Raw genomic sequence first — 22,646 nt, 5'->3', positions numbered from 1 at the left:
GTTTTTCTTTTATTGTTGTTACATTTCCCTCCTTTTTTTTTTGTTTTGAGAAGGAAGAAACTTCCAATAAAGTTTAACTTCCAATAAAGTTTGACAGCCATGCTTTTTAATAAAAATTAAGGAGTGGTTACGAAGGAGGGGAAAATATGCGGAGTACTATCAGTGTCGTATCAGTAATGGCCATCCTCAGATCTAAATGTTGGCAGAATGTTGAGGCGGTAAAGCTCTGTGTTACTACTTTAAATATCATCTACACTTCACCATTCACTGAAAGACACCCTGCTGCCTTGAGATACCAGGCTCAGTATTTTTTGGATATTTTTTACTAGCAGATCAATCTCCTGTGCTCCTAAAACATGTTATTTTTTTGTGAATCATCCTGGCGTGTTGACAGACTGCTTATTTAGACAACTGGCTATCAGAAGTTCTACAAGTTTTGAGAAGGAAGAAACTTCCAATAAAGTTTAACTTCCAATAAAGTTTGACAGCCATGCTTTTTAATAAAAATTAAGGAGTGGGTACGAAGGAGGGGAAAATATGCGGAGTACTATCAGTGTCGTATCAGTAATGGCCATCCTCAGATCTAAATGTTGGCAGAATGTTGAGACGGTAAAGCTCTGTGTTACTACTTTAAATATCATCTACACTTCACCATTCACTGAAAGACACCCTGCTGCCTTGAGATACCAGGCTCAGTATTTTTTGGATATTTTTTACTAGCAGATCAATCTCCTGTGCTCCTAAAACATGTTATTTTTTTGTGAATCATCCTGGCGTGTTGACAGACTGCTTATTTAGACAACTGGCTATCAGAAGTTCTACAATAAGAAGAAGTTGGAGTGTGATTTTAATTCCATTGTTATTTATTAAGTAACCATTTTGCACAGGATATACTGCATAAAGCCAACTTTGGCTGGTTCCTTTTGTGACCATCTTACTTTAACTTTTTACCCTTTTCCTTTTGAGTATATTACAGGGTATTCTTAACAGTAAGTTTGGTCGTGGTTTTCATGACATTGGTTAGTTCAGTACCGACTGTGCAAAACCCCATACTTGTCTCCCATTATGATGGATAAGTTTGAATTTTGACATAGAGTGTCTACAACCTTCCTTTGTGATGGTACAAAAATGTGACAGCCTGCAGTGTCACCCTCAGGCTCAGTGACACTTCAGACAGTGGGGTGATGACACATGTGGAAAAAGTACAGTGTGCACATGCACCTTCCCCCCCCCCCCCCCCCCCCCACCCACCCACACCCACACACACACACACACAGACACACACACACACACACACACACACACACACACACACACACACTTAGCAAGGAAATAAGGGGTTTTCCAGCATGTTAGTCTTCAAGAAGTAAATGTGAGAGACAAGGCTGAATTGTTTAGTCAAATTTCATTTGCAGTTACCTGATGAAAGCTCAAACTTTTCGTGGCGTTCGTGAAGTTTTCATTATGTTGTCTTTTATAGTTTGTCTCACAGAAAAGTCAGAACAACTTCACTTAACGTTATGCTTATGTAACCAATGTTTTTTTATTTTATTCTGTGCGTGTGGTGTTTAATTTTATAAAAACATTTTTTATTTATTTATTTATTTTTTTAGGACAAAATTCGAGCTGCTGTGCTACTATAGAACAGAATTTGATCCAGTCAGTGTATCTTTCAGCTGTATACAGCCAAATGTCATTCATTCAGTAGAGCAGAAGGTGTCAAGAAAAGTGAGTCTTACTGTTGTCTTATCTTTATGTTCTATTTCCTGCAGTCATATTAACAAGCCTTCAACAATAATAAATGTCCATTCATTCTTAGGGCGAAGTGACAGTGGAGAGCTGCACGTACGAGATAAGTAAATCACGTTTACAGCGAACAGCAGTTACTTCTGTCCCTCTACAGACTCAAGTTTGCTGCCACAGTTTCAGTCCGGATGAAGAGAAGCTTTTGCTTGGCTGTATTGATGGCTCCCTGGTGCTGTTTGATGAGGGAAGAGGAGTTACACATACAGTAAAGGCAGCATTTGTGAGTGTTATATCCATTGTGGGAAATTATCAACTCTAATGGTGCTGATTATTGTAGATTAAGTATCGTGTATACTGCCATATATTGCTCGACTAGTGCCTCCCATTTTAACAATGAAGGGTCTGCTCTCTCTTAGGCACCTATGTACAGACTAAAAAGTCGTATGATATGGCTCCTGTCACTTTGGTACCAGCTGAGTGTAGTGTCATAGTGCCACTCTTTCAATGAATTCAGTGAACTAACAATGCACGTGTGACATTTCAAGCAATTCTTTATCATTAAACCTATCCAAAATGCTGGGTATCACTGTTAACAATTTTGCTGCTTTGGGCATGTATACACATCCTGTTCCCCCCATGAACCATGGACCTTGCCGTTGGTGGGGAGGCTTGTGTGCCTCAGCGATACAGATAGCGGTACCATAGGTGCAACCACAATGGAGGGGTATCTGTTGAGAGGCCAGACAAATGTGTGGTTTCTGAAGAGGGGCAGCAGCCTTTTCAGTGGTTGAAGGGGCAACAGTCTGGATGATTGACTGATCTGGCCTTGTAACACTTACCAAAACGGCCTTGCTGTGCTGGTACTGCGAACGGCTGAAAGCAAGGGAAAACTACAGCTGTAATTTTTCCCGAAGGCATGCAGCTTTACTGTATGGTTAAATGATGATGGCGTCATCTTGGGTAAAATATTCCGGACGTAAAATAGTCCTCCATTTGGATCTCTGGGAGGGGACTACTCAGGAGGACGTTGTTATCAGGAGAGAGAAAATTGACATTCTACGGGTCGGAGCGTGGAATGTCAGATCCCGTAATCGGGCAGGTAAGTTAGAAAATTTAAAAAGGGAAATGGATAGGTTAAAGTTAGATATAGTGGGAATTAGTGAAGTTCAGTGGCAGGAGGATCTAGACTTCTGGTCAGGTGAATACAGGGTTATAAATACAAATCAAATAGGGGTAGTTCAGGAGTAAGTTTAATAATGAATAAAAAAAAAAAAAAAAAAGGAATGCAGGTAAACTACTACAAACAGAGTAGTGAACGCTTTATTGTGGCCAATATAGATACGAAGCCCACGCCTACCACAGTAGTACAAGTTTATATGCCAACTAGCTCCGCAGATGATGAAGAGATGACGATGAAATGTATGATGAGATAAAATAAATTATTCAGATCGTGAAGGGAGACGAAAATTTAATAGTCATGGGTGACTGGAATTCGATAGTAGGAAAAGGAAGAGAAGGAAACATAGCAGGTGAATAGGGAATGGGGGTAAGGAATGAAAGAGGAAGCTGCCTGGTAGAATTTTGCACAGAGCATAACTTAATCATAGCTAACACTTGGTTCAAGAATCATGAAAGAAGGTTGTATACATAGAAGAAGCCTGGAGATACTGGAAGTTTTCAGATAGATTATATAATGGTAAGACAGAGATTTAGGGACCAGACTTTAACATGTAAGACATTTCCAGAGGCAGATGTGGACTCTGACTACAATCTATTGGCTATAAACTGTAGATTAAAACTGAAGGAACTGCAAAAAGGTAGGAATTTAAGGAGATGGGACCTGGATAAACTGACAGAACCAGAGGTTTTACAGGGTTTCAGGAAGAGCATTTGGGAACGATTGACAAGAACGGGGGAAAGAAATACAGTAGAAGAAGGATGGGTAGCTTTGAGAGATGAAATACGAAGGCAGCAGAGGATCAGGTAGGTAAAACGACAAGGGCTAATAGAAGTCCTTGGGTAAAGGAAGAGATATTGAATTTAATTGATGAAAGGAGAATATACAAAAATGCAGTAAATATTGTTGTTGTTGTGGTCTTCAGTTCTGAGACTGGTTTGATGCAGCTCTCCATGCTACTCTATCCTGTGCAAGCTTCTTCATCTCCCAGTTCTTACTGCAACCTGCATCCTTCTGAATATGCTTAGTGTATTCATCTCTTGGTCTCCCTCTACGATTTTTACTCTCCATGCTGCCCTCCAATGCTGAATTTGTGATCCCTTGATGCCTCAGAACATATCCTACCAACCGGTCCCTTCTTCTTGTCGAGTTGTGCCACAACTCTTCCCCCCAATTCTATTCAATACCCCCTCATTAGTTATGTGATCTACCCATCTAATCTTCAGCATTCTTCTGTAGCACCACATTTCGAAAGCTTCTATTCTCTTCTTGTCCAAACTATTTATCGTCCATGTTTCACTTCCATACATAGCCACACTCCATACAAATACTTTCAGAAACGACTTCCTGACACTTAAATCAATACTCGATGTTAACAAATTTCTCTTCTTCAGAAACAATTTCCTTGCCATTGCCAGTCTACAATTTATATACTCTCTACTTCGACCATCATCAGTTATTTTGCTCCCCAAATAGCAAAACTCCTTTACTACTTTAAGTGTCTCATTTCCTAATCTAATTCCCTCAGCATCACCCGACTTAATTTGACTACATTCCATTATCCTCGTTTTGCTTTTGTTGATGTTCATCTTATATCCTCCTTTCAAGACACTGTCCCTTCCATTCAACTGCTCTTCCAAGTCCTTTGCTGTCTCTGACAGAATTACAATGTCATCGGCGAACCTCAAAGTTTTCATTTCTTCTCCATGGATTTTAATACCTACTCCAAATTTTTCTTTTGTTTCCTTTACTGCTTGCTCAATATACAGATTGAATAACATCGGGGAGAGGCTACAACCCTGTCTCACTCCCTTCCCAACCACTTCTTCCCTTTCACGCCCATCGACTCTTATAACTGCCATCTGGTTTCTGTACAAATTGTAAATAGTCTTTTGCTCCCTGTATTTTACCCCTGCCACCTTTAGAATTTGAAAGAGAGTATTCCAGTCAACATTGTCAAAAGCTTTCTCTAAGTCTACAAATGCTAGAAACATAGGTTTGCCTTTCCTTAATCTAGTTTCTAAGATAAGTCGTAAAGTCGGTACTGCCTCACGTGTTCCAATATTTCTATGGAATCCAAACTGAACTTCCCCGAGGTCGGCTTCTACCAGTTTTTCCATTCATCTGTAAGGAATTCATGTTAGTATTTTGCAGCTGTGACTTATTAAACTAATAGTTCGGTAATTTTCACATGTGGCGACACCTGTTTTCTTTGGTATTGGAATTATTATATTCTTCTTGAAGTCTGAGGGTATTTTGCCTGTCTCATACATCTTGCTCACCAGATGGTAGAGTTTTGTCATGAGTGGCTCTCCGAAGGCCATCAGTAGTTCTAATGGATTGTTGTCTACTCCCGGTACCTTGTTTCGACTCAGGTCTTTCAGTGCTCTGTCAAACTCTTTCACGCAGTATTGTATCGCACATTTCATCTTCATCTACATCCTCTTCCATTTCCATAATATTGTCCTCAAGTACATCGCCCTTGTATAGGCCCTCTATATACTCCTTCCACCGTTCTGCTTTCCCTTCTTTGCTTAGAACTGGGTTTCTATCTGAGCCCTTGATATTCATACAAGTGGTTCTCTTTTCTCCAAAGGTCTCTTTAATTTTCCTGTACGCAGTATCTATCTTACCCCTAGTGAGGTAAGCCTCTACATCCTTACATTTGTCCTCTAGCCATCCCTGCTTAGCCATTTTGCACTTCCTGTCGATCTCATTTTTGAGACGTTTGTATTCCTTTTTTCCTGCTTGATTTACTTCATTTTTATATTTTCTCCTTTCATCACTTAAATTCAATATTTCTTCTGTTACCCAAGGATTTCTACTAGACCTCGTCTTTTTACCTACTGCTGCCTTCACTACTTCATCCCTCAGAGCTAACCATGCTTCTTCTACTGTGTTCCTTTCCCCCATTCCTGTCAATTGTTCCCTTATGCTCTCCCTGAAACTCTCTACAACCTCTGGTCCTTTCAGTTTATCCAGGTCCCATCTTCTTAAATTCCCACCTTTTCCCAGTTTCTTCAGTTTTAATCTACAGTTCATAACACATAGATTGCGGTCAGAGTCCACATTTGCCCCTGGAATTGTCTTACAATTAAAAACCTGGTACCTAAATCTCTGTCTTACCATTATATAATCTATCTGAAACCTTCTAGTATCTGCAGGATTCTTCCCTGTATACAACCTTCTTTTATGATTCCTGAACGAAGTGTTAGCTATGATTAAGTTGTGCTCTGTGCAAAATTCTAGCAGGCGGCTTCCTCTTTCATTTCTTACCCCCAGTCCATGTTCACCTACTATGTATCCTTCTCTCCCTTTTCCTACTCTTGGATTACAGACACCCATGACTATTAAATTTTCGTCTCCCTTCACTACCTGAATAATTTGTTTTTGTCATCATACATTTCATCAATTTCATCATCATCTGCAGAGATAGTTGGCATAGAAACTTGTACTACTGTAGTAGGTGTGGGCTTCGTGTCTATCTTGGCCACAATAATGCATTCACTATGCTGTTTGTAGTAGCTTACCCGCACTCCTATTTTTTATTCATTATTAAACCTACTCCTGCATTACCCCTATTTGATTTTGTACTTATAACCCTGTATCCACCTGACCAAAAGACTTGTTCCTCCTGCCACCAAACTTCACTAATTACCACTATATATAACTTTAACCTATCCATTACCCTTTCTAAATTTTCTTACCTGCAGTAAATGAAGCAGGAAAAAAGGAATACAAACATCTCAAAAATGAGATTGACAGGAAGTGCAAAATGGCTAAGTAGGGATGGCTAGAGGGCAAATGTAAGGATGTAAAGGCTTATCTCACTAGGGGTAAGATAGATACTGCCTTCAGGAAAATTAGAGAGACCTTTGGAGAAAAGAGAAGCACTTGTATGAATATCAAGAGCTCAGATGGAAACCCAGTTCTAAGCAAAGAAGGGAAAGCAGAAAGGTGGAAGGAGTATATAGAGGGTCATACCAGGGCGATGCTCTTGAGGACAATATTATGGAAATGGAAGAGGATGTAGATGATGATGAAATGGGAGATATGATACTGCGTGAAGAGTTTGACAGAGCACTGAAAGACCTAAGTCGAAACAAGGCCCTGGGAGTAGACAACATTCTACATTCTGTAATGTAATCTTCAGCATTCTTCTGTAGCACCACATTTCGAAAGCTTCTATTCCCTTCTTGTCTAAACTATTTATCGCCCACGTTTCACTTCCATACATGGCTACATTCCTTACAAATACTTTCAGAAATGACTGCCTGACACTTAAATCTATACTCGATGTTAACAAATTTCTCTTCTTCAGAAACGCTTTCCTTGTCATTGCCAGTCTACATTTTATGTCCTCTCTACTCAGATCATTATCAGTTATTTTGCTCCCCAAATAGCAATACTCATTTACTACTTTAAACGTCTCATTTCCTAATCTAATTCCCTCAGCATCACCCGATTTAATTCAACTACATTCCATTATCCTCGTTTTGCTTTTGTTGATGTTCATCTTATGTCCCCCTTTCAAGACGCTGTCCATCCCGTTCAACTGCTATTCCAGGTCCTTTGCTGCCTCTGACAGAATTACAATTTCATCGGCAAACCTCAAGGTTTTTATTTCTTCTCCTTGGATTTTAATTCCTATACTGAATTTTTCTTTTGTTTCCTTTACTGCTTGCTCAAGATAGGCACAACAAAAAGACTGACAAATAAAGTTTCCGGAAAGTAAGGCTTTTGTCACCAATAGATGACGCACACACACACACACACACACACACACACACACACACACACAAAAACAAAAAAACAAACAAATGCAAGTTGCACATATGACTGCAGTCTTAACACCATTGCATGATGGGAGTGGCGATTGGGTGGAGGTAAGAAGGAGACTGGGGCATGGAGGGGGAGGGATAGTAGGGTAGGGGTGATGGACAGTGAAGTACTGCAGGTTAGACTGAGGGCAGGGGAGAGGTGGGGAGGGGGGGGGGGCATGTAGCGGAAGAAAGGGAGAAGTAAAAAGACTGCATGTGATGGTGGAAAGATGGGTGTCTAGTGCTGGAATGGGAACAGAGAAGGGGCCTTTATTGTATTTCAAGTGAATTTTATGTATTTTCATACATGTATTACATATTGGACTTACAGTAGTTCTAGCAAGAGAAAGGATATATTTAATGCATGTGCAAATGTTTCTAATTGTTAAAAGTGTTTACTAATAAGTTATATCTCATTATTAATGTGACCAGTGTTGGCATTTCACTGTAAGTAAGGTTGGGTTCCTCCTACATGTTGGTCACTGGGCCGAAAGATGGCATAGTGAAGTGCTGAAACTGGTTCCATAAATAAATTACATTCAAAATATAGACAGCTGAAGGTGTTTTTAATTTTACCTTTTTTAAAAAAAATTATAACATTGTCAAAAACTATAGTTTATTATTTACCTACAGTCATCTGTAATTGGTAAATGATTTGAAGTCTGTTGGTACTACACAATAAAAATCATGGCGGAAGAAAGCATGTAGCCAGTGTAGCGTGTTACAGTGCACGTTTATTCCTGTATCAAACCTCAGTGCTCTTCTTTATTTATTTTTTTTCTTTCGAATAACCCATTTGGAGGGTACGATGAATCAACTTTGGCTACTTTTCATTGTATTAGATTTCTTCAGTTTCCAAATTTCCTTCATCCTTTTAGAGTGTTGTTCCCTTTCTTCTTGAGTCCACTTTTGTCTAGTTATTTTCTTTCTCTCCTGAAATTCTGCCTTTTGAACTGCGTTTCTGAAATGTGTTCTGTTTTCTATTGTGTCTATTGTAACTCCAGCATTTTCAATGTCCTTTTCAGTCTCTATGAACCATGCTGGCTTGGATTTGTAGCTATTGAGTAATGTGAATATCCGCTTGGTTAGTCTGTTGTTATCCATTCTGAATATATGTCCAAAAAACTTTATTTATGTAACTTAAAAAATAAAAGATATGTGGTAGACACTGCAGACCTATCTTAACAAGGGCTGTTTGAGTGTGGTTTTCATCTTTGCGTTTTTTTATATTATGCACCATATTTGCTGGGCCCCCTTTCATTTAATTGATTATGTAAATACTATATTGTTCTAGATATCCACAACAGTATCTTGGCATCCTGATGGTATGTTAGTTGTAGTTGCCAATGAAAGGTGCCAGCTACAGTGTTTCGACACAGCACTGGGCTGTATCAGGAATCAATTGGTGAGTGAAGATATTACACCATCGAGTTTGTTGGACCTCGGATCCTACTTTAGGACTCAGCCGACTCTTCTGCACATGGAATGGAATAAGAAGACAGATGTCAGCCAATATGCAGAAAACTTTTGCCAGACGGATGGGTTCCTTTTACTTCAGTTCGAAAGGTAAGGCTGTGTAGGACAATTTTATTATTGAGAGTAGATCATAAAAACAGATTAGTATTTAAAGAATAATTAGGTTAAGTGCCCAACATGGTAGTTGCCTGTAGTGTATTTCATATCATCAAAAAATTATGTTCCATGTTTGATAATGTTTGAGCAGTTTCATGTCTAAAAGTGTTGAAAGAAATATCCACTTGCATCAACAGGTCAGACCAGTAACTTATAAGAGAAATACTTGTTTGTAAATGCTGGAAATTAACTGTTGGAAAGTATTATGAGTAAGTGAATTGTAGGACGGGAATTGTATACTTGCAGTGCTGAGTCATCCAAAGGTGCATTGTTTCTTTCACCTGCCAAAGACCTGCGTTTTTAACACTCCACATTTAAAATGAGGTTTGGCTTTTCCCTTTGCTTTTGTGGCAGCCTTCAGAGCAGACTTACTAAATATTTTACTTACTGCTAGCACTAGTTATACAAACTTTCTTATTTGCAATAACAGCATAACTTGTAATAAGCCATATCACTGAATACAATGTTTGTTCTTCCACTGGTCCTTTAACATAACATCTCTGTTTCTAACTAAATAGTCTTTTAACAGTAAATATTTGAAAGGAGGGTTAGTAAAGATGTGTGTATAAAAATGTCAGCCTTTGTAGTATAATGGCTACTGTAACTAACTACCAAATCAAAGTTGCACGTTTAGTTAATGGTACATCCATAAAATTTCAGTTCAGATAGTGTTGTACTAATGTTTATGAGATCAAATGGAGAATTGTTTGAACCAAGCATTCATTTTATAAGTAGATGTTAGAAATGCAAAATGTTGTTGTTGTGGGCTTCAGTCCTGAGACTGGTTTGATGTAGCTTTCCATGCTACTCTATCCTGTGCAAGCTTCGTCATCTCCCAGTACTTACTGCAACCTACATCCTTCTGAATCTGCTTAGTGTATTCATCTCTAGGTCTCCCTCTATGAGTTTTACCCTCCACGCTGCCCTCCAATGCTAAATTTGTCATCCCTTGATGCCTCAGAACATGTCCTACCAACTGGTCCCTTCTTCTTGTCAAGTTGTGCCACAAACTCCTCTTCTCCTCAATTCTATTCAATACCTCCTCGTTAGTTATGTGATCTACCCATCTAATCTTCAGCATTCTTCTGTAGCACCACATTTCGAAAGCTTCTATTCTCTTCTTGTCCAAACTATTTATCGTCCATGTTCCACTTCCATACATGGCTACACTCCGTACAAATATTTTCAGAAACGACTTCCTGACACTTAAATCAATACTCGATGTTAACAAATTTCTCTTCTTCAGAAACAATTTCCTTGCCATTGCCAGTCTACAATTTATATCCTCTCTACTTCGACCATCATCAGTTATTTTGCTCCCCAAATAGCTAAACTCCTTTACTACTTTAAGTGTCTCATTTCCTAATCTAATTCTCTCAGCATCACCTGACTTAATTCGACTACATTCCATTATCCTCGTTTTGCTTTTGTTGATGTTCATCTTATATCCTCCTTCCAAGACACTGTCCATTCCGTTCAACTGCTCTTCCAAGTCCTTTGCTGTCTCTGACAGAATTACAATGTCATTGGTGGACCTCAAAGTTTTTATTTCTTCTCCATGTTATTTTAATACCTACTCCGAATTTTCCTTTTGTTTCCTTTACTGCTTGCTCAACATACAGATTGAATAACATCAGGAGACCGAGTGAGGTGGCGCAGTGGTTCGACACTGGACTCGCATTCGGGAGGACGACGGTTCAATCCCGCGTCCGGCCATCCTGATTTAGGTTTTCCGTGATTTCCCTAAATCACTCCAGGCAAATGCCGGGATGGTTCCTCTGAAAGGGCACGGCCGACTTCCTTCCCTAATCCGATGAGACCGATGACCACGCTGTCTGGTCTCCTTTCCCAAACCAACCAACCAATAACATCAGGGAGAGGCTACAACCCTGTCTCACTCCCTTCCCAACCACTGCTTCCCTTTCATGCCCCTCGACTGCCATCTGGTTTCTGTACAAATTGTAAATAGCCTTTCGCTCCCCGTATTTTACCCCTGCCACCTTTAGAATTTGAAAGAGAGTATTCCAGTCAACATTGTCAAAAGCATTCTCTAAGTCTACAAATGCTAGAAACGTAGGTTTGCCTTTCCTTAATCTTTCTCCTAAGATAAGTCATAATGTCAGTATTGCCTCATGTGTTGCAATATTTCTACGGAATCCAAACTGATCTTCCCCGAGGTCGGCTTCTACCAGATTTTCCATTCATCTATAAAGACTAAACCAGAAGTTGTACAGAGTTTCAGGGAGAGCATAAGGTAACAATTGACGGGAATGGGGGAAAGAAATACAGTAGAAGAAGAATGGGTAGCTCTGAGGGATGAAGTAGTGAAGGCAGCAGAGGATCAAGTAGGTAAAAAGACGAGGTCTAGTAGAAATCCTTGGGTAATTGAAGAAATATTGAATATAATTGATGAAAGGAGAAAATATAAAAATGCAGTAAATGAAGTAGGCAAAAAGGAATACAAACGTCCCAAAAACGAGATCGACAGGAAGTGCAAAATGGCTAATCAGGGATGGCTAGAGGACAAATGTAAGGATGTAGAGGCTTATCTCACTAGGGGTAAGATAGATACTGGAAAATTAAAGAGACCTTTGGAGAAAAGAGAACCACTTGTATGAATATCAAGGGCTCAGATGGAAACCCAGTTCTAAGCAAAGAAGGGAAAGCGGAAAGGTGGAAGGAGTATATAGAGGGTCTATACAAGTGTGATGTACTTTAGAACAATATTATGGAAATGGAACAGGATGTAGATGAAGATGAAATGGGAGATAGGATACTGCGTGAAGAGTTTGACAGAGCACTGAAAGACCTGAGTTGAAACAAGGCCCTGGGAGTAGACAACATTCCATTAGAACTGCTGACGGCCTTGGGAGAGCCAGTCATGACAAAACTCTACCATCTGGTGAGCAAGATGTAAGAGACAGGTGAAATACCCTCAGACTTCAAGAAGAATATAATAATGACCAAAAGTCTTGCTCCTTCTGCCACCGAATTTCACTAATTCCCACTATATCTAACTTTAACCTATCCATTACCCTTTTTAAATTTTCTAACCTACCTGCCCGATTAAGGGATCTTACATTCCATGCTCCGATCCGTAGAATGCCAGTTTTCTTTCTCCTGATAATGCGAAATACTATGTTCAGATTCTATCCTAATTTTGTTTTCTTCTCTGTCTCCATGTGTGTGGAGATATATTTAGAAACTTGTTATCAACAAGTTTTTGAAACTTACAGAACTTTGAAACATAATCAGTTTGATGAAATAAATTAATAATATGATGTATATTTGAAATAGAGGTACACCTTGGTACTATGGTTTATCTTAGGAAAATTAAACTGTGTGTTAACAACTGTGAACATCTCAATCCCTAACTCATCTATCTGTTGTTATGGGGGGTTAGGTTGATTATACCATTGTGTGTAGTACCTCCTAACAGTCAATCCTGTATCAGCTACTTCACTTGCGTCCACATGTTGGGCATGACGATGAGTGATTATGAAGTCCTGCAATTTAACTAAGCACTTATTAATAATATTAAGAAAAGGATGGATTGCTATTTGCTGTAATGATGACACATTGAGTCGCAGACACGCACAATGAAAAGACTGTTAAAGGTTCACCAATGTCACTAAAAACTTGGTGAGTCAGGAAAATAAATTTGGTGATAGTCTTGCTATATCTACTGGAGATTCTCTCGGTTCAGTTTTTGGATGAATGTGCACCACAAAAACTTTTGTGACTTGCTGTTTATCTTTCAGAAACAGAGCAGGAAGTTACTTAAACTAAGAACAACAAAAATAATCCCTTAATCAAAATATGCTGTTTTATTTTGAAGGGTCTGACTTGCTCCATTTTGCTAATGTATTAAAGTGCATATGACTTTCACCACACATATCTAATATATTTCCACTATGGAAAACTCATTTAGACTGCTACAGTGATTTACCCCCAGTCTGATACTAATGACATTTGTAATTTCTCGGAAAATAGATAAAATTAAGGAAAAGCAGCCATTCGCCTGTAGCTGATTGATGTGTGGTGCATAGAAACATGCAGCAGAGAGGATTATTTGCACTAGCTTTTTAGTGCGTGTTCTTTTTCTAGCGAAAGCACACAACATACCCATCTGCGGCCATGGCAAATGTGTGTACTTTTGCTCGAGGAAGAACAAGAGCTCAAAAGCTGGCGCAAATAATCCTTTTCTTTTGCATGTTTCTAAGCACGTCGTATGTCAGCCATAGGCCAGAGATTGTGCTTCATTAATTTTACATATGATCCCATCCAGCCAATTCTATTACTGTTATACATTGCTGTTCCAGATCTCTTCCATCCCATTCCCTTTTATATTTGTTGCTGTCATTCTTTACGTATCTACAACTCATTGGTCCATTATTTATTCCTTAAAATGTCTAAACTTTCTCCTCCTCTATAGTACCTGCCTTAGTCTTGCTGTAGCTGTGGGTGTATACATTTGTGTGTCTGTGTGGTTGTGTGTGTGGATGCATGTAATTTTCACTAGAGAAGGGGAAAGAGCGCAAAAGCTAATGCAAATAATCTTTTTTGTTGCATGTTCCTTGCATCACACACACCAGTCAGCTGTAGGTGAGTGGTTGTCTTTTGCTGACAGATTTCAAGCATGCCAGCTGATATTCCGTTGAGTGACAAGCGCTTTGATCAGTCTCAACCCTCCAAACAGCATAACACTTTTAGGACTGAGAGCAGCAACTCCACCTAACCTGTCAGTTCTCTGTTTATGTGCAGTCTCTCGAGATTTTTGTATAGCAATTTCTTGCAGATGGCATTCCTTAATCATCTGTTAAATGTTGTTGTTGTTGTTGTTGTTGTTATTGTGGTCATCAGTCCGGTGACTGGTTTGATGCAGCTCTTCACAATACTGTATCCTGTGCAAATCTCATCATCTCTGAATAACTCGTGCAATCTACATTCATTTGTAACTGCTTACTGTATTTGCTTTTTGGTCTTCCTCTACAATTTTACTCCCTGCACATCCCTCGAATACTAATTTGATGATTCCTTGATGTCGCAAATTTGTCCTGTCAACTGATCCCTTCTTTTAGTCAAGTTATGTCATAAATTTCTATTCTCTCCATTTCTATTCAGTGCTTCTTGATTAGTTACATGATCTAGCCACCTAAGCTTCAGCATTCTTCTGTAAAAGCTTCTATGATCTTGTCTGAACTATTATTGGCCATATTTCACTTCAGCACAAGTGTACACTGCAAGCAGATAACTTGAGGAAACCTCCCCAACACTTAAATCCCCCCCCCCCGTCCCCCAAATCTCCCCAGTACAACCTCCAACCTCCCGATGTTGCCGCTAGCAGCACTATCCATCCCACCATGCCCCTGCACGCTCTCTCAGCCAGCACTAGCTTCTCCTTCCCCCCTCCCCACACCTATCCTTCTGTCCCTCCTACCCTCAACCCCTCCCCTTTCCACGTGCTTCTTTCTTACCCCCACTATCCATCTCAGCTTAATTACTGATCTCAACAGATGCCGCTGCAGTAGGACCTTAATGCTCGGAGACAGGAGTCATGTATGTGAGTTTTTGTTGTGTGAATATGTGTGTGTTTTCTAAGAAGGACTTCATCCAAAACCTGAAATACTTCTACCATTTCGTTGTGCCTGTCTGTGTCTCATAGCCTCCTCTGTGTGGTAAGTAACAATCTATCCTTTCCATATTGTTGTTATTCCCTCCTGGGCTTTCAGTTGATGAATTTGTATTCTATGTTATCAAATTTTTCTTTGTCAGAAACACTTTTCTTGCCAATGCCAGTGTACATTTGATATCCTCTCTACTATGGCCATCATCAGTCGTTTAGTACCCAAATAGCAAAACTCACATACTACTTTCAGTGTCTCATTTCCTGATTGAACTTCCTCAGCATTGCTGGATTTAATTTGACTGTGTTCTATTACCGTTGTGTGATTTTTCTTGTTCATCTCATACCTTCCTTTCAAGACACTTTCAGTACCATTCTCTCTCTGACAGAAGTACAGTGTCATTGGCAAACCTCAAAGTTTTTGTTTCTTCTCCCTAAACATAAATTCCTTTTGGATTTTTTTCTCTTTGTTCACTGCTTGCTCAAGGTACAGATTAAATAACGTTAGGGATAGGCTACAATGCTGTTACCACTCCCTTCTTAACCACTGCTTTCCTTTTATGTCCATAGACTCTTATAACTGCTGTCTGCTTCCTGTAAAATTTACATGTGACCTTTCAACCCCTGTAATTTACCTCTGCTACCTCCAGAATTTCAGATGTATTTGTCTTTATTCTCAGAAGCTTTCTCTAAGTTTACAAATGGTGGGATTGTCTTTCTCTGTCTTCTGAGATAAGTCTTTGGATCAGTATGCTTTGCATGTTCCCACATTTGTCTGGAACCCAAACTAATCTTCCCCAAGGTTGACTTCTACCAGTTTTTCCATTCTTTTGTAAATAATTAGGGTAAGTTTTTTGAAATCATGGCTAATTAAACTGATAGTTCAGTAGTATTCATACCTGTCAGTACTTGTCTCCTTTGGAATTGGAATTCTTAAATTCTTCTTGGAGTCTGAGGGTATTTTGCTTGTCTCATACATGTTGTGCACAAGTTGGAATAGGTTTGTCATGGCTGGCTCTCCCAAGGATATCTACTCCAAGGGATTTATTTTGACTTAAGTCTTTTAGTGCTCTATCAAATTCTTCTTGCTGTGTCATATCTCCCATCTCATCCTCGTCTACTTCCTCTTCCATTTCTATAATACTGCCTTCAAGTTAATTTCCTTTGTATAGTCCCTCTATATGATTCTTCCACATTTCAGCTTTCCATTCTTTGTTTAGTAGTAGCTTTTCATCTCAGCTCCTGATACTCATACAACTGTTTCTCTTTTCTCCAAAGGTCTGTTTAATTTTCTTTTAGGCAGTATCTACCTTTCTCCTAGTTATACATGCTCCTAATAAACTTATGTTTGTTGTCTAGCTACTCCTGTTTAGCCATTTTAGACTTCCCATCAGTCTCATTTTTTAAGCATTTGTATTCCCTTTTACCTGCTTCATTTGTTTGCATTTTTATATTTTCTCCTTTAATCAATTAAATTCAATATCTCCTGTGATATCCAATGATTTCTACTATGCCTTGTCTTTCTATCTATTTGATCCTGATGCTCACTGTTTCATCACTCAAAGCTACCCATTTGTCTTATACTGTATTCCTTTCCCCTGTTTCAGTCAGTTGTTGCCTAATGCTCCCTTTGAAACTCTCAACAACCTCTGGTTCTTTCATCTTATCCAGATTCCACCACCTTAATTTTCCACCGTTTTGCAGTTTCTTATATCAAATGTTAGTGATGATTAGACATGGTGTGTGCCATATTCTGCCTATTGGCTTCTTCTTTCATTCCAATCCATATTCTCCCAACTTTTTTTCCTTCTCTTCCTTTTTCTACTATTGAATTCCAGTCCTCAATCACAATTAAATTTTCCTCTCCATTGTATATCCCCTGTATTTATCAGTGTAAATGCATTTACTAAGTCAAAGACAAGCCTTCTGATCTCAGCAATGTAAAAAGCCAGCTAGTGGCATTGAAATTTCATAATCACCATCACCATCACCTTTTTCTTCTTCTTCCTTCTTCTTCTTCATCATCATCACCATCATCAACATTATCATCAGCCATTTGACATCTGTACTGGATAAAGATGTCTTTCAAATCTCTTCCTGCATTATCATCTGCATGTTCTTTTAATGTCTTGTACCCACATTCCATTTTATCATTGCCTCAATGTTTTCAACTATCTCAGAATCTAGCAAAGAACTTTTTTGGTGCATTTACTCTCTCTTGTCTCATCTACCATCCAATAGCCTAACATGTCCTACTTTAATCCAATCTGTTTTCATACAATCAAAGGCATACCCAGTAAGGCACAGGGGAAAAAACCCTCAATAGTAAGTTACCTAGAGCTACATGCTATGAAATTTAAAACTATTTTTTTATTCACCTCAAAAACTAAACATGAGTCTCCCCCCACCCCCCTCTCTGTCTCCCTCTCCATTCCCTACTACCTCAGGTACTGGATATGCTCTTGATTACAACCCCCAATTTTTGAAAGCTTTTGCATTAAAAGTCTATTTCTCTCTGACCTAATTCAAGACTGATAATGCTAAATTTTGTTTTTTATACAAATCACAGCAGGCTCAGACGTGGTAATTGGGTGTCTCTATAGGCCCCTTGGCTCAGCAGCTGTTGTGGCTGAGCACCTGAAGGATAATTTGGATAATATTTCGAGTAGATTTCCCCACCATGTTATAGTTCTGGGTGGAGATTTTAATTTGCCGGATATAGACTGGGAGACTCAAACATTCATAATGGATGGCAGGGACAAAGAATCCAGTGAAATTTTTTTAAGTGCTTTATCTGTAAACTACCTTAAGCAGTTAAACAGAGAACTGACTCATGGCGATAACATATTAGACCTGGTGACAAACAGACCCGAACTATTTGCAACAGTTAACGCAGAACAGGGAATCGGCAATCATAAAGCGGTTACTGCATCGATGATTTCAGCCGTAAATAGAAATATTAAAAAAGGTAGGAAGATTTTTCTGTTTAGCAAAAGTGACAAAAAGCAGATTACAGAGTACCTGATGGCCCAACAAAAAAGTTTTGTCTCAAGTACAGATAGTGTTGAGGATCAGTGGACAAAGTTCAAAACCATGGTACAATATGCATTAGATGAGTATGTGCCAAGCAAGATCGTAAGAGATGGAAAAGAGCCACCGTGGTACAACAACCAAGTTAGAAAACTGCTACGGAAGCAAAGGGAACTTCACAGCAAACATAAACAAGCCAAAGCCTTGCAGACAAACAAAAATTACATGAAGCAAAATGTAGTGTGAGGAGGGCTATGCGAGAGGCATTCGATGAATTTGAAAGTAAAGTTCTATGTACTGACTTGGCAGAAAATCCTAAGAAATTTTGGTCTTGTGTCAAAGCGGTAGGTGGATCAAAACAAAATGTCCAGACACTCTGTGACCAAAATGGTACTGAAACAGAGGATGACAGACTAAAGGCCGAAATACTAAATGTCTTCTTCCAAAGCTGTTTCACAGAGGAAGACTGCACTGTAGTTTCTTCTCTAGATTGTCGCACAGATGACAAAATGGTAGATATCGAAATAGACGACAGAGGGATAGAGAAACAATTAAAATCGCTCAAAAGAGGAAAGGCCCCTGTACCTGATGGGATACCAGTTCGATTTTACACAGAGTACGCGAAGGAACTTGCCCCCCTTCTTGCAGCAGTGTACCGTAGGTCTCTAGAAGAGCGTAGCGTTCCAAGGGATTGGAAAAGGGCACAGGTCATTCCCGTTTTCAAGAAGGGACGTCGAACAAATGTGCAGAACTATAGACCTATATCTCTAACGTCGATCAGTTGTAGAATTTTGGAACACGTATTATGTTCGAGTATAATGACTTTTCTGGAGACTAGAAATCTACTCTGTAGGAATCAGCATGGGTTTCGAAAAAGATGGTCGTGTGAAACCCAGCTCGCGCTATTCGTCCACGAGACTCAGAGAGCCATAGACACGGGTTCCCAGGTAGATGCCATGTTTCTTGACTTCCGCAAGGCATTCGATACAGTTCCCCACAGTCGTTTAATGAACAAAGTAAGAGCATATGGACTATCAGACCAATTGTGTGATTGGATTGAAGAGTTCCTAGGTAACAGAACGCAGCATGTCATTCTCAATGGAGAGAAGTCTTCTGAAGTAAGAGTGATTTCAGGTGTGCCTCAGGGGAGTGTCGTAGGACTGTTGCTATTCACAATATATATAAATGACCTTGTGGATAACATCGGAAGTTCACTGAGGCTTTTTGCGGATAATATCGAGAGGTTGTAACAATGGAAAATTGTACTGAAATGCAGGAGGATCTGCAACGAATTGATGCACGGTGCAGGCAACGGCAATTGAATCTCAATGTAGACAAGTGTAATGTGCTGCGAATACATAGAAAGAAAGATCCCTTATCATTTAGCTACAAAATAGCAGGTCAGCAACTGGAAGCAGTTAATTCCATAAATTATCTGGGAGTACGCATTAGGAGTGATTTAAAATGGAATGATCGTATGAAGTTGATTGTCGGTAAAGCAGATGCCAGACTGGGATTCATTGGAAGAATTCTAAGGAAATGCAATCCGAAAACAAAGGAAGTAGGTTACAGTACGCTTGTTCGCCCACTGCTTGAATACTGCTCAACAGTGTGGGATCCGTACCAGATAGGGTTGACAGAAGAGATAGAGAAGATCCAACAGAGAGCAGCGCACTTTGTTACAGGATCATTTAGTAATCGTGAAAGCGTTACGGAGATGATAGATAAACTCCAGTGGAAGACTCTGCAGGAGAGACGCTCAGTAGCTCGGTACGGGCTTTTGTTAAAGTTTTGAGAACATACCTTCACTGAAGAGTCAAGCAGTATATTGCTCCCTCCTACGTATATCTCACGAAGAGACCATGAGGATAAAATCAGAGAGATTAGAGCCCACACACAAGCATACCGACAATCCTTCTTTCTACGAACAATACGAGACTGGAATAGAAGGGAGAACCGATAGAGGTACTCAGGGTACCCTCCGCCACACACCGTCAGGTGGCTTGCGGAGTATGGATGTAGATGTAGATGTAGACTTAGTTTTGAAAACTGTGTTTGGTCTACCAGAAGCATTCCACGGTGTTGACTTAGTTTTGAAAACTGTGTTTGGTCTACCAGAAGCATTCCACGGTGTTTTTATTACTCCGTTCATTTCTCTTGCCGACCATACAGATGTTCTCTTTAACTAATCAGAATACAAATATTCATTGATTGTTTCTGTTACTTAATTGTCAATTTGTGCTATTTTCTTTTCATTTTGTTGTGTATACATTGTGTTAATCATAACATAATTGATTATCAGGCCTACTTCCAAGTTTTTTCTATGATGTTATTCCATTTGTTGTTTTCTTAAGATAATTATCAAATGGTCTGTGTGGATCAGTGGAACTGAATAAAGGAACTGTAACAGGAGAAAGGACAAACTGATAAAATTGAATGCACTGACTAGAAACTGGTACAAATGCAATATTTTCCTGTAACCATTTCAAGAACAGCTCAACAATCTTCAGCCCAACAAGCAGCTGACATGCCAACAATATATTCCGTCTAAAAATAAATATTGTCAACATCATGGAAAAGAAAAAAAAAAGTATGGACTGATCACTAAAATTGTACAATGAACTTTTTTGTCATGAAAGAAATTAAGTTATCCAAAAAGATAATGTCTTGCCATATTTATCACACCATTTTTCAGAGACATGAAGACAATTATTCCAGGGTGTATATGCTCCGGGACAACCGGAAAATGCAGGAAAAACCCGGGAATTTTTCATCCGGGATAAAACGGGGAAAAACACAGGAATTTTTAAGAATTCTGGGAATTTTTTGTTGTTTTAGTTTTCAGTTAAATTTTTGTAGTTTTGATTGGTAATAACTGATACTCTAACAAAGAATTTTACTTTAGCCCGTTACTGCAATATAATACTGCACCAGTAAAACATAAATGAGGAAAAAATAATAATAAAACTTAAGTTGCGAAGGAAATGCACCATTTGCAGCGAAAAAGCACAGTGCACACACAAGCGCCTGCCAATAGCAAAATGTGTTGAAGCCTTTTGGACAAAGACTATGCAATAATTTATAACAATGAACTGATTCTGACGGGCGTGATGTCACAACAGTTAACATTAGGTTTGTTTGAGAAGTTGCCAGCAGGCTTATGCGCATGCACAGTTGAGTCGCATGTGAGCAGTACCTTCTCACGCTTCTGGCTACTTGAAGAAGTGTGGCTGTTAGCTGTATCAGCAGTAGCAACAAGCAGCCAGATGCTACTCGGAAGTATTTTTCTGACGCACCCAAGCTACCAGATTCGCGCATGCGCAGAACAGTCGGAGTTGTAACGGGATGAGCGGGAGTCTCCACATGAACCATGTTTATGTTTAGTGATTTTGCTGTTTCCTCTTGGTTTACAGCTCTCAAAAACAAAACGGATTTCTGTGACTGGGCTATAAAGTGAATTAAAATATTAACATAATTATGGAAGGCTAAAATACAGTTTTCTGATTTTATTTTATTTCCAGGTTTTTGGCGGCCGGGTATTAATTGCCTTCCAGAACAGTGAAGTTATTTTTGTTGATTTGCTAAAAAAGTAGTGCTTAATTAATCTTTTCTGCAGAGGTTGTCAATTTATTTGAAACACTATTGGCTACTGTCAAGTGCACATATGGCATTATGCCATAGAACTAAACATGAGATAATACAGTACTGATACTTCAAGAAAATCAGCATTCCGAAAATCGAATTTCCAGAATCGAGCGGTATTGGGAGATTGATTTACAAAATCAGGTTTTGGGAGCCCCATGTAAACGCTCGGCTGGCGAGATCATGTGACATGAGCTATGATTGGCTTACAAAAGCGCATGGCGATCTTGATTTCAATGCTTCGGAAACTAATGTTCTGCGTTTGGTGGAAATCGACTATATACTTTCGTAACATGAAAATATGCAGCGTACATGTTGCTGCAAATCAAAGATCTTTCCAAAACACATTTTTTTTTTTTTTTTTTCTGGGGTTCGTTTCCTAAGGTGGCGGGAGGTTCTACACTGGTCTATGAAACCTTTACCATTCAAAGGACTGATAAGTTTTATGATCCCGAGGGAAAGTATACTGTCACTCAACATGGAAAAAGTGTATTTTCACCTGGGAGAAAGTGTAATTTTTAACCGGAAAATCCGGGAAATTTTTTTTCCTTGTCCACGTATACACCCTGTAATCGATACCAAAGAGATCTTGTAGTAAGAGAACTTCTAAGCAAAGTATGGGCCATCACAATTGATAGCAGTGTCCCTGAACCTCCTCATAAAAGAAAACGGGTCAGTTTATAATATTTTTGGTGAATGGATGAATGAGGCACTATGTTATAATAATCCTGATGAATTGGATATTTACAACAGGATTTAGTACAACAATTCTAACATTTTGGCTATTCAAAAAAGACCAGGTAGTTTGTGAAGAACTTTAATGTTGATTACTGAGATTCATAATGCACATTTCTAATACTTTTGTTTGGGCTTATGTTCTGAGAGTGAGTGACAGAATATCATCTTGATATTCTAGAAGAAATTCTAAAAGCTTTTAGTCATGGTGTAGATCGGATTCTTGTGCAATAAAATA

General features: G+C 39.1%; 1 protein-coding gene across 1 annotated transcript in view; it reads left to right on the top strand.

Annotated features, from left to right (window-relative positions):
• Positions 1-22,646, top strand: part of LOC124619218 (WD repeat-containing and planar cell polarity effector protein fritz) — a 63,372-nt gene that overhangs the window by 20,603 nt on the left and 20,123 nt on the right. The window contains exons 6-8 of the mRNA XM_047145438.1: positions 1,614-1,728; positions 1,820-2,026; positions 9,038-9,309. Coding sequence (XP_047001394.1) covers positions 1,614-1,728; positions 1,820-2,026; positions 9,038-9,309 — 594 coding nt within the window. The remainder of the gene's footprint in view (positions 1-1,613; positions 1,729-1,819; positions 2,027-9,037; positions 9,310-22,646) is intronic.

Source organism: Schistocerca americana, chromosome 6, assembly GCF_021461395.2.
Source record: "Schistocerca americana isolate TAMUIC-IGC-003095 chromosome 6, iqSchAmer2.1, whole genome shotgun sequence".
NCBI lineage: Eukaryota > Metazoa > Arthropoda > Insecta > Orthoptera > Acrididae > Schistocerca > Schistocerca americana.
Note: the sequence above shows the minus strand (reverse complement) of the source record. Positions and strands in the feature narration are given on the sequence as shown.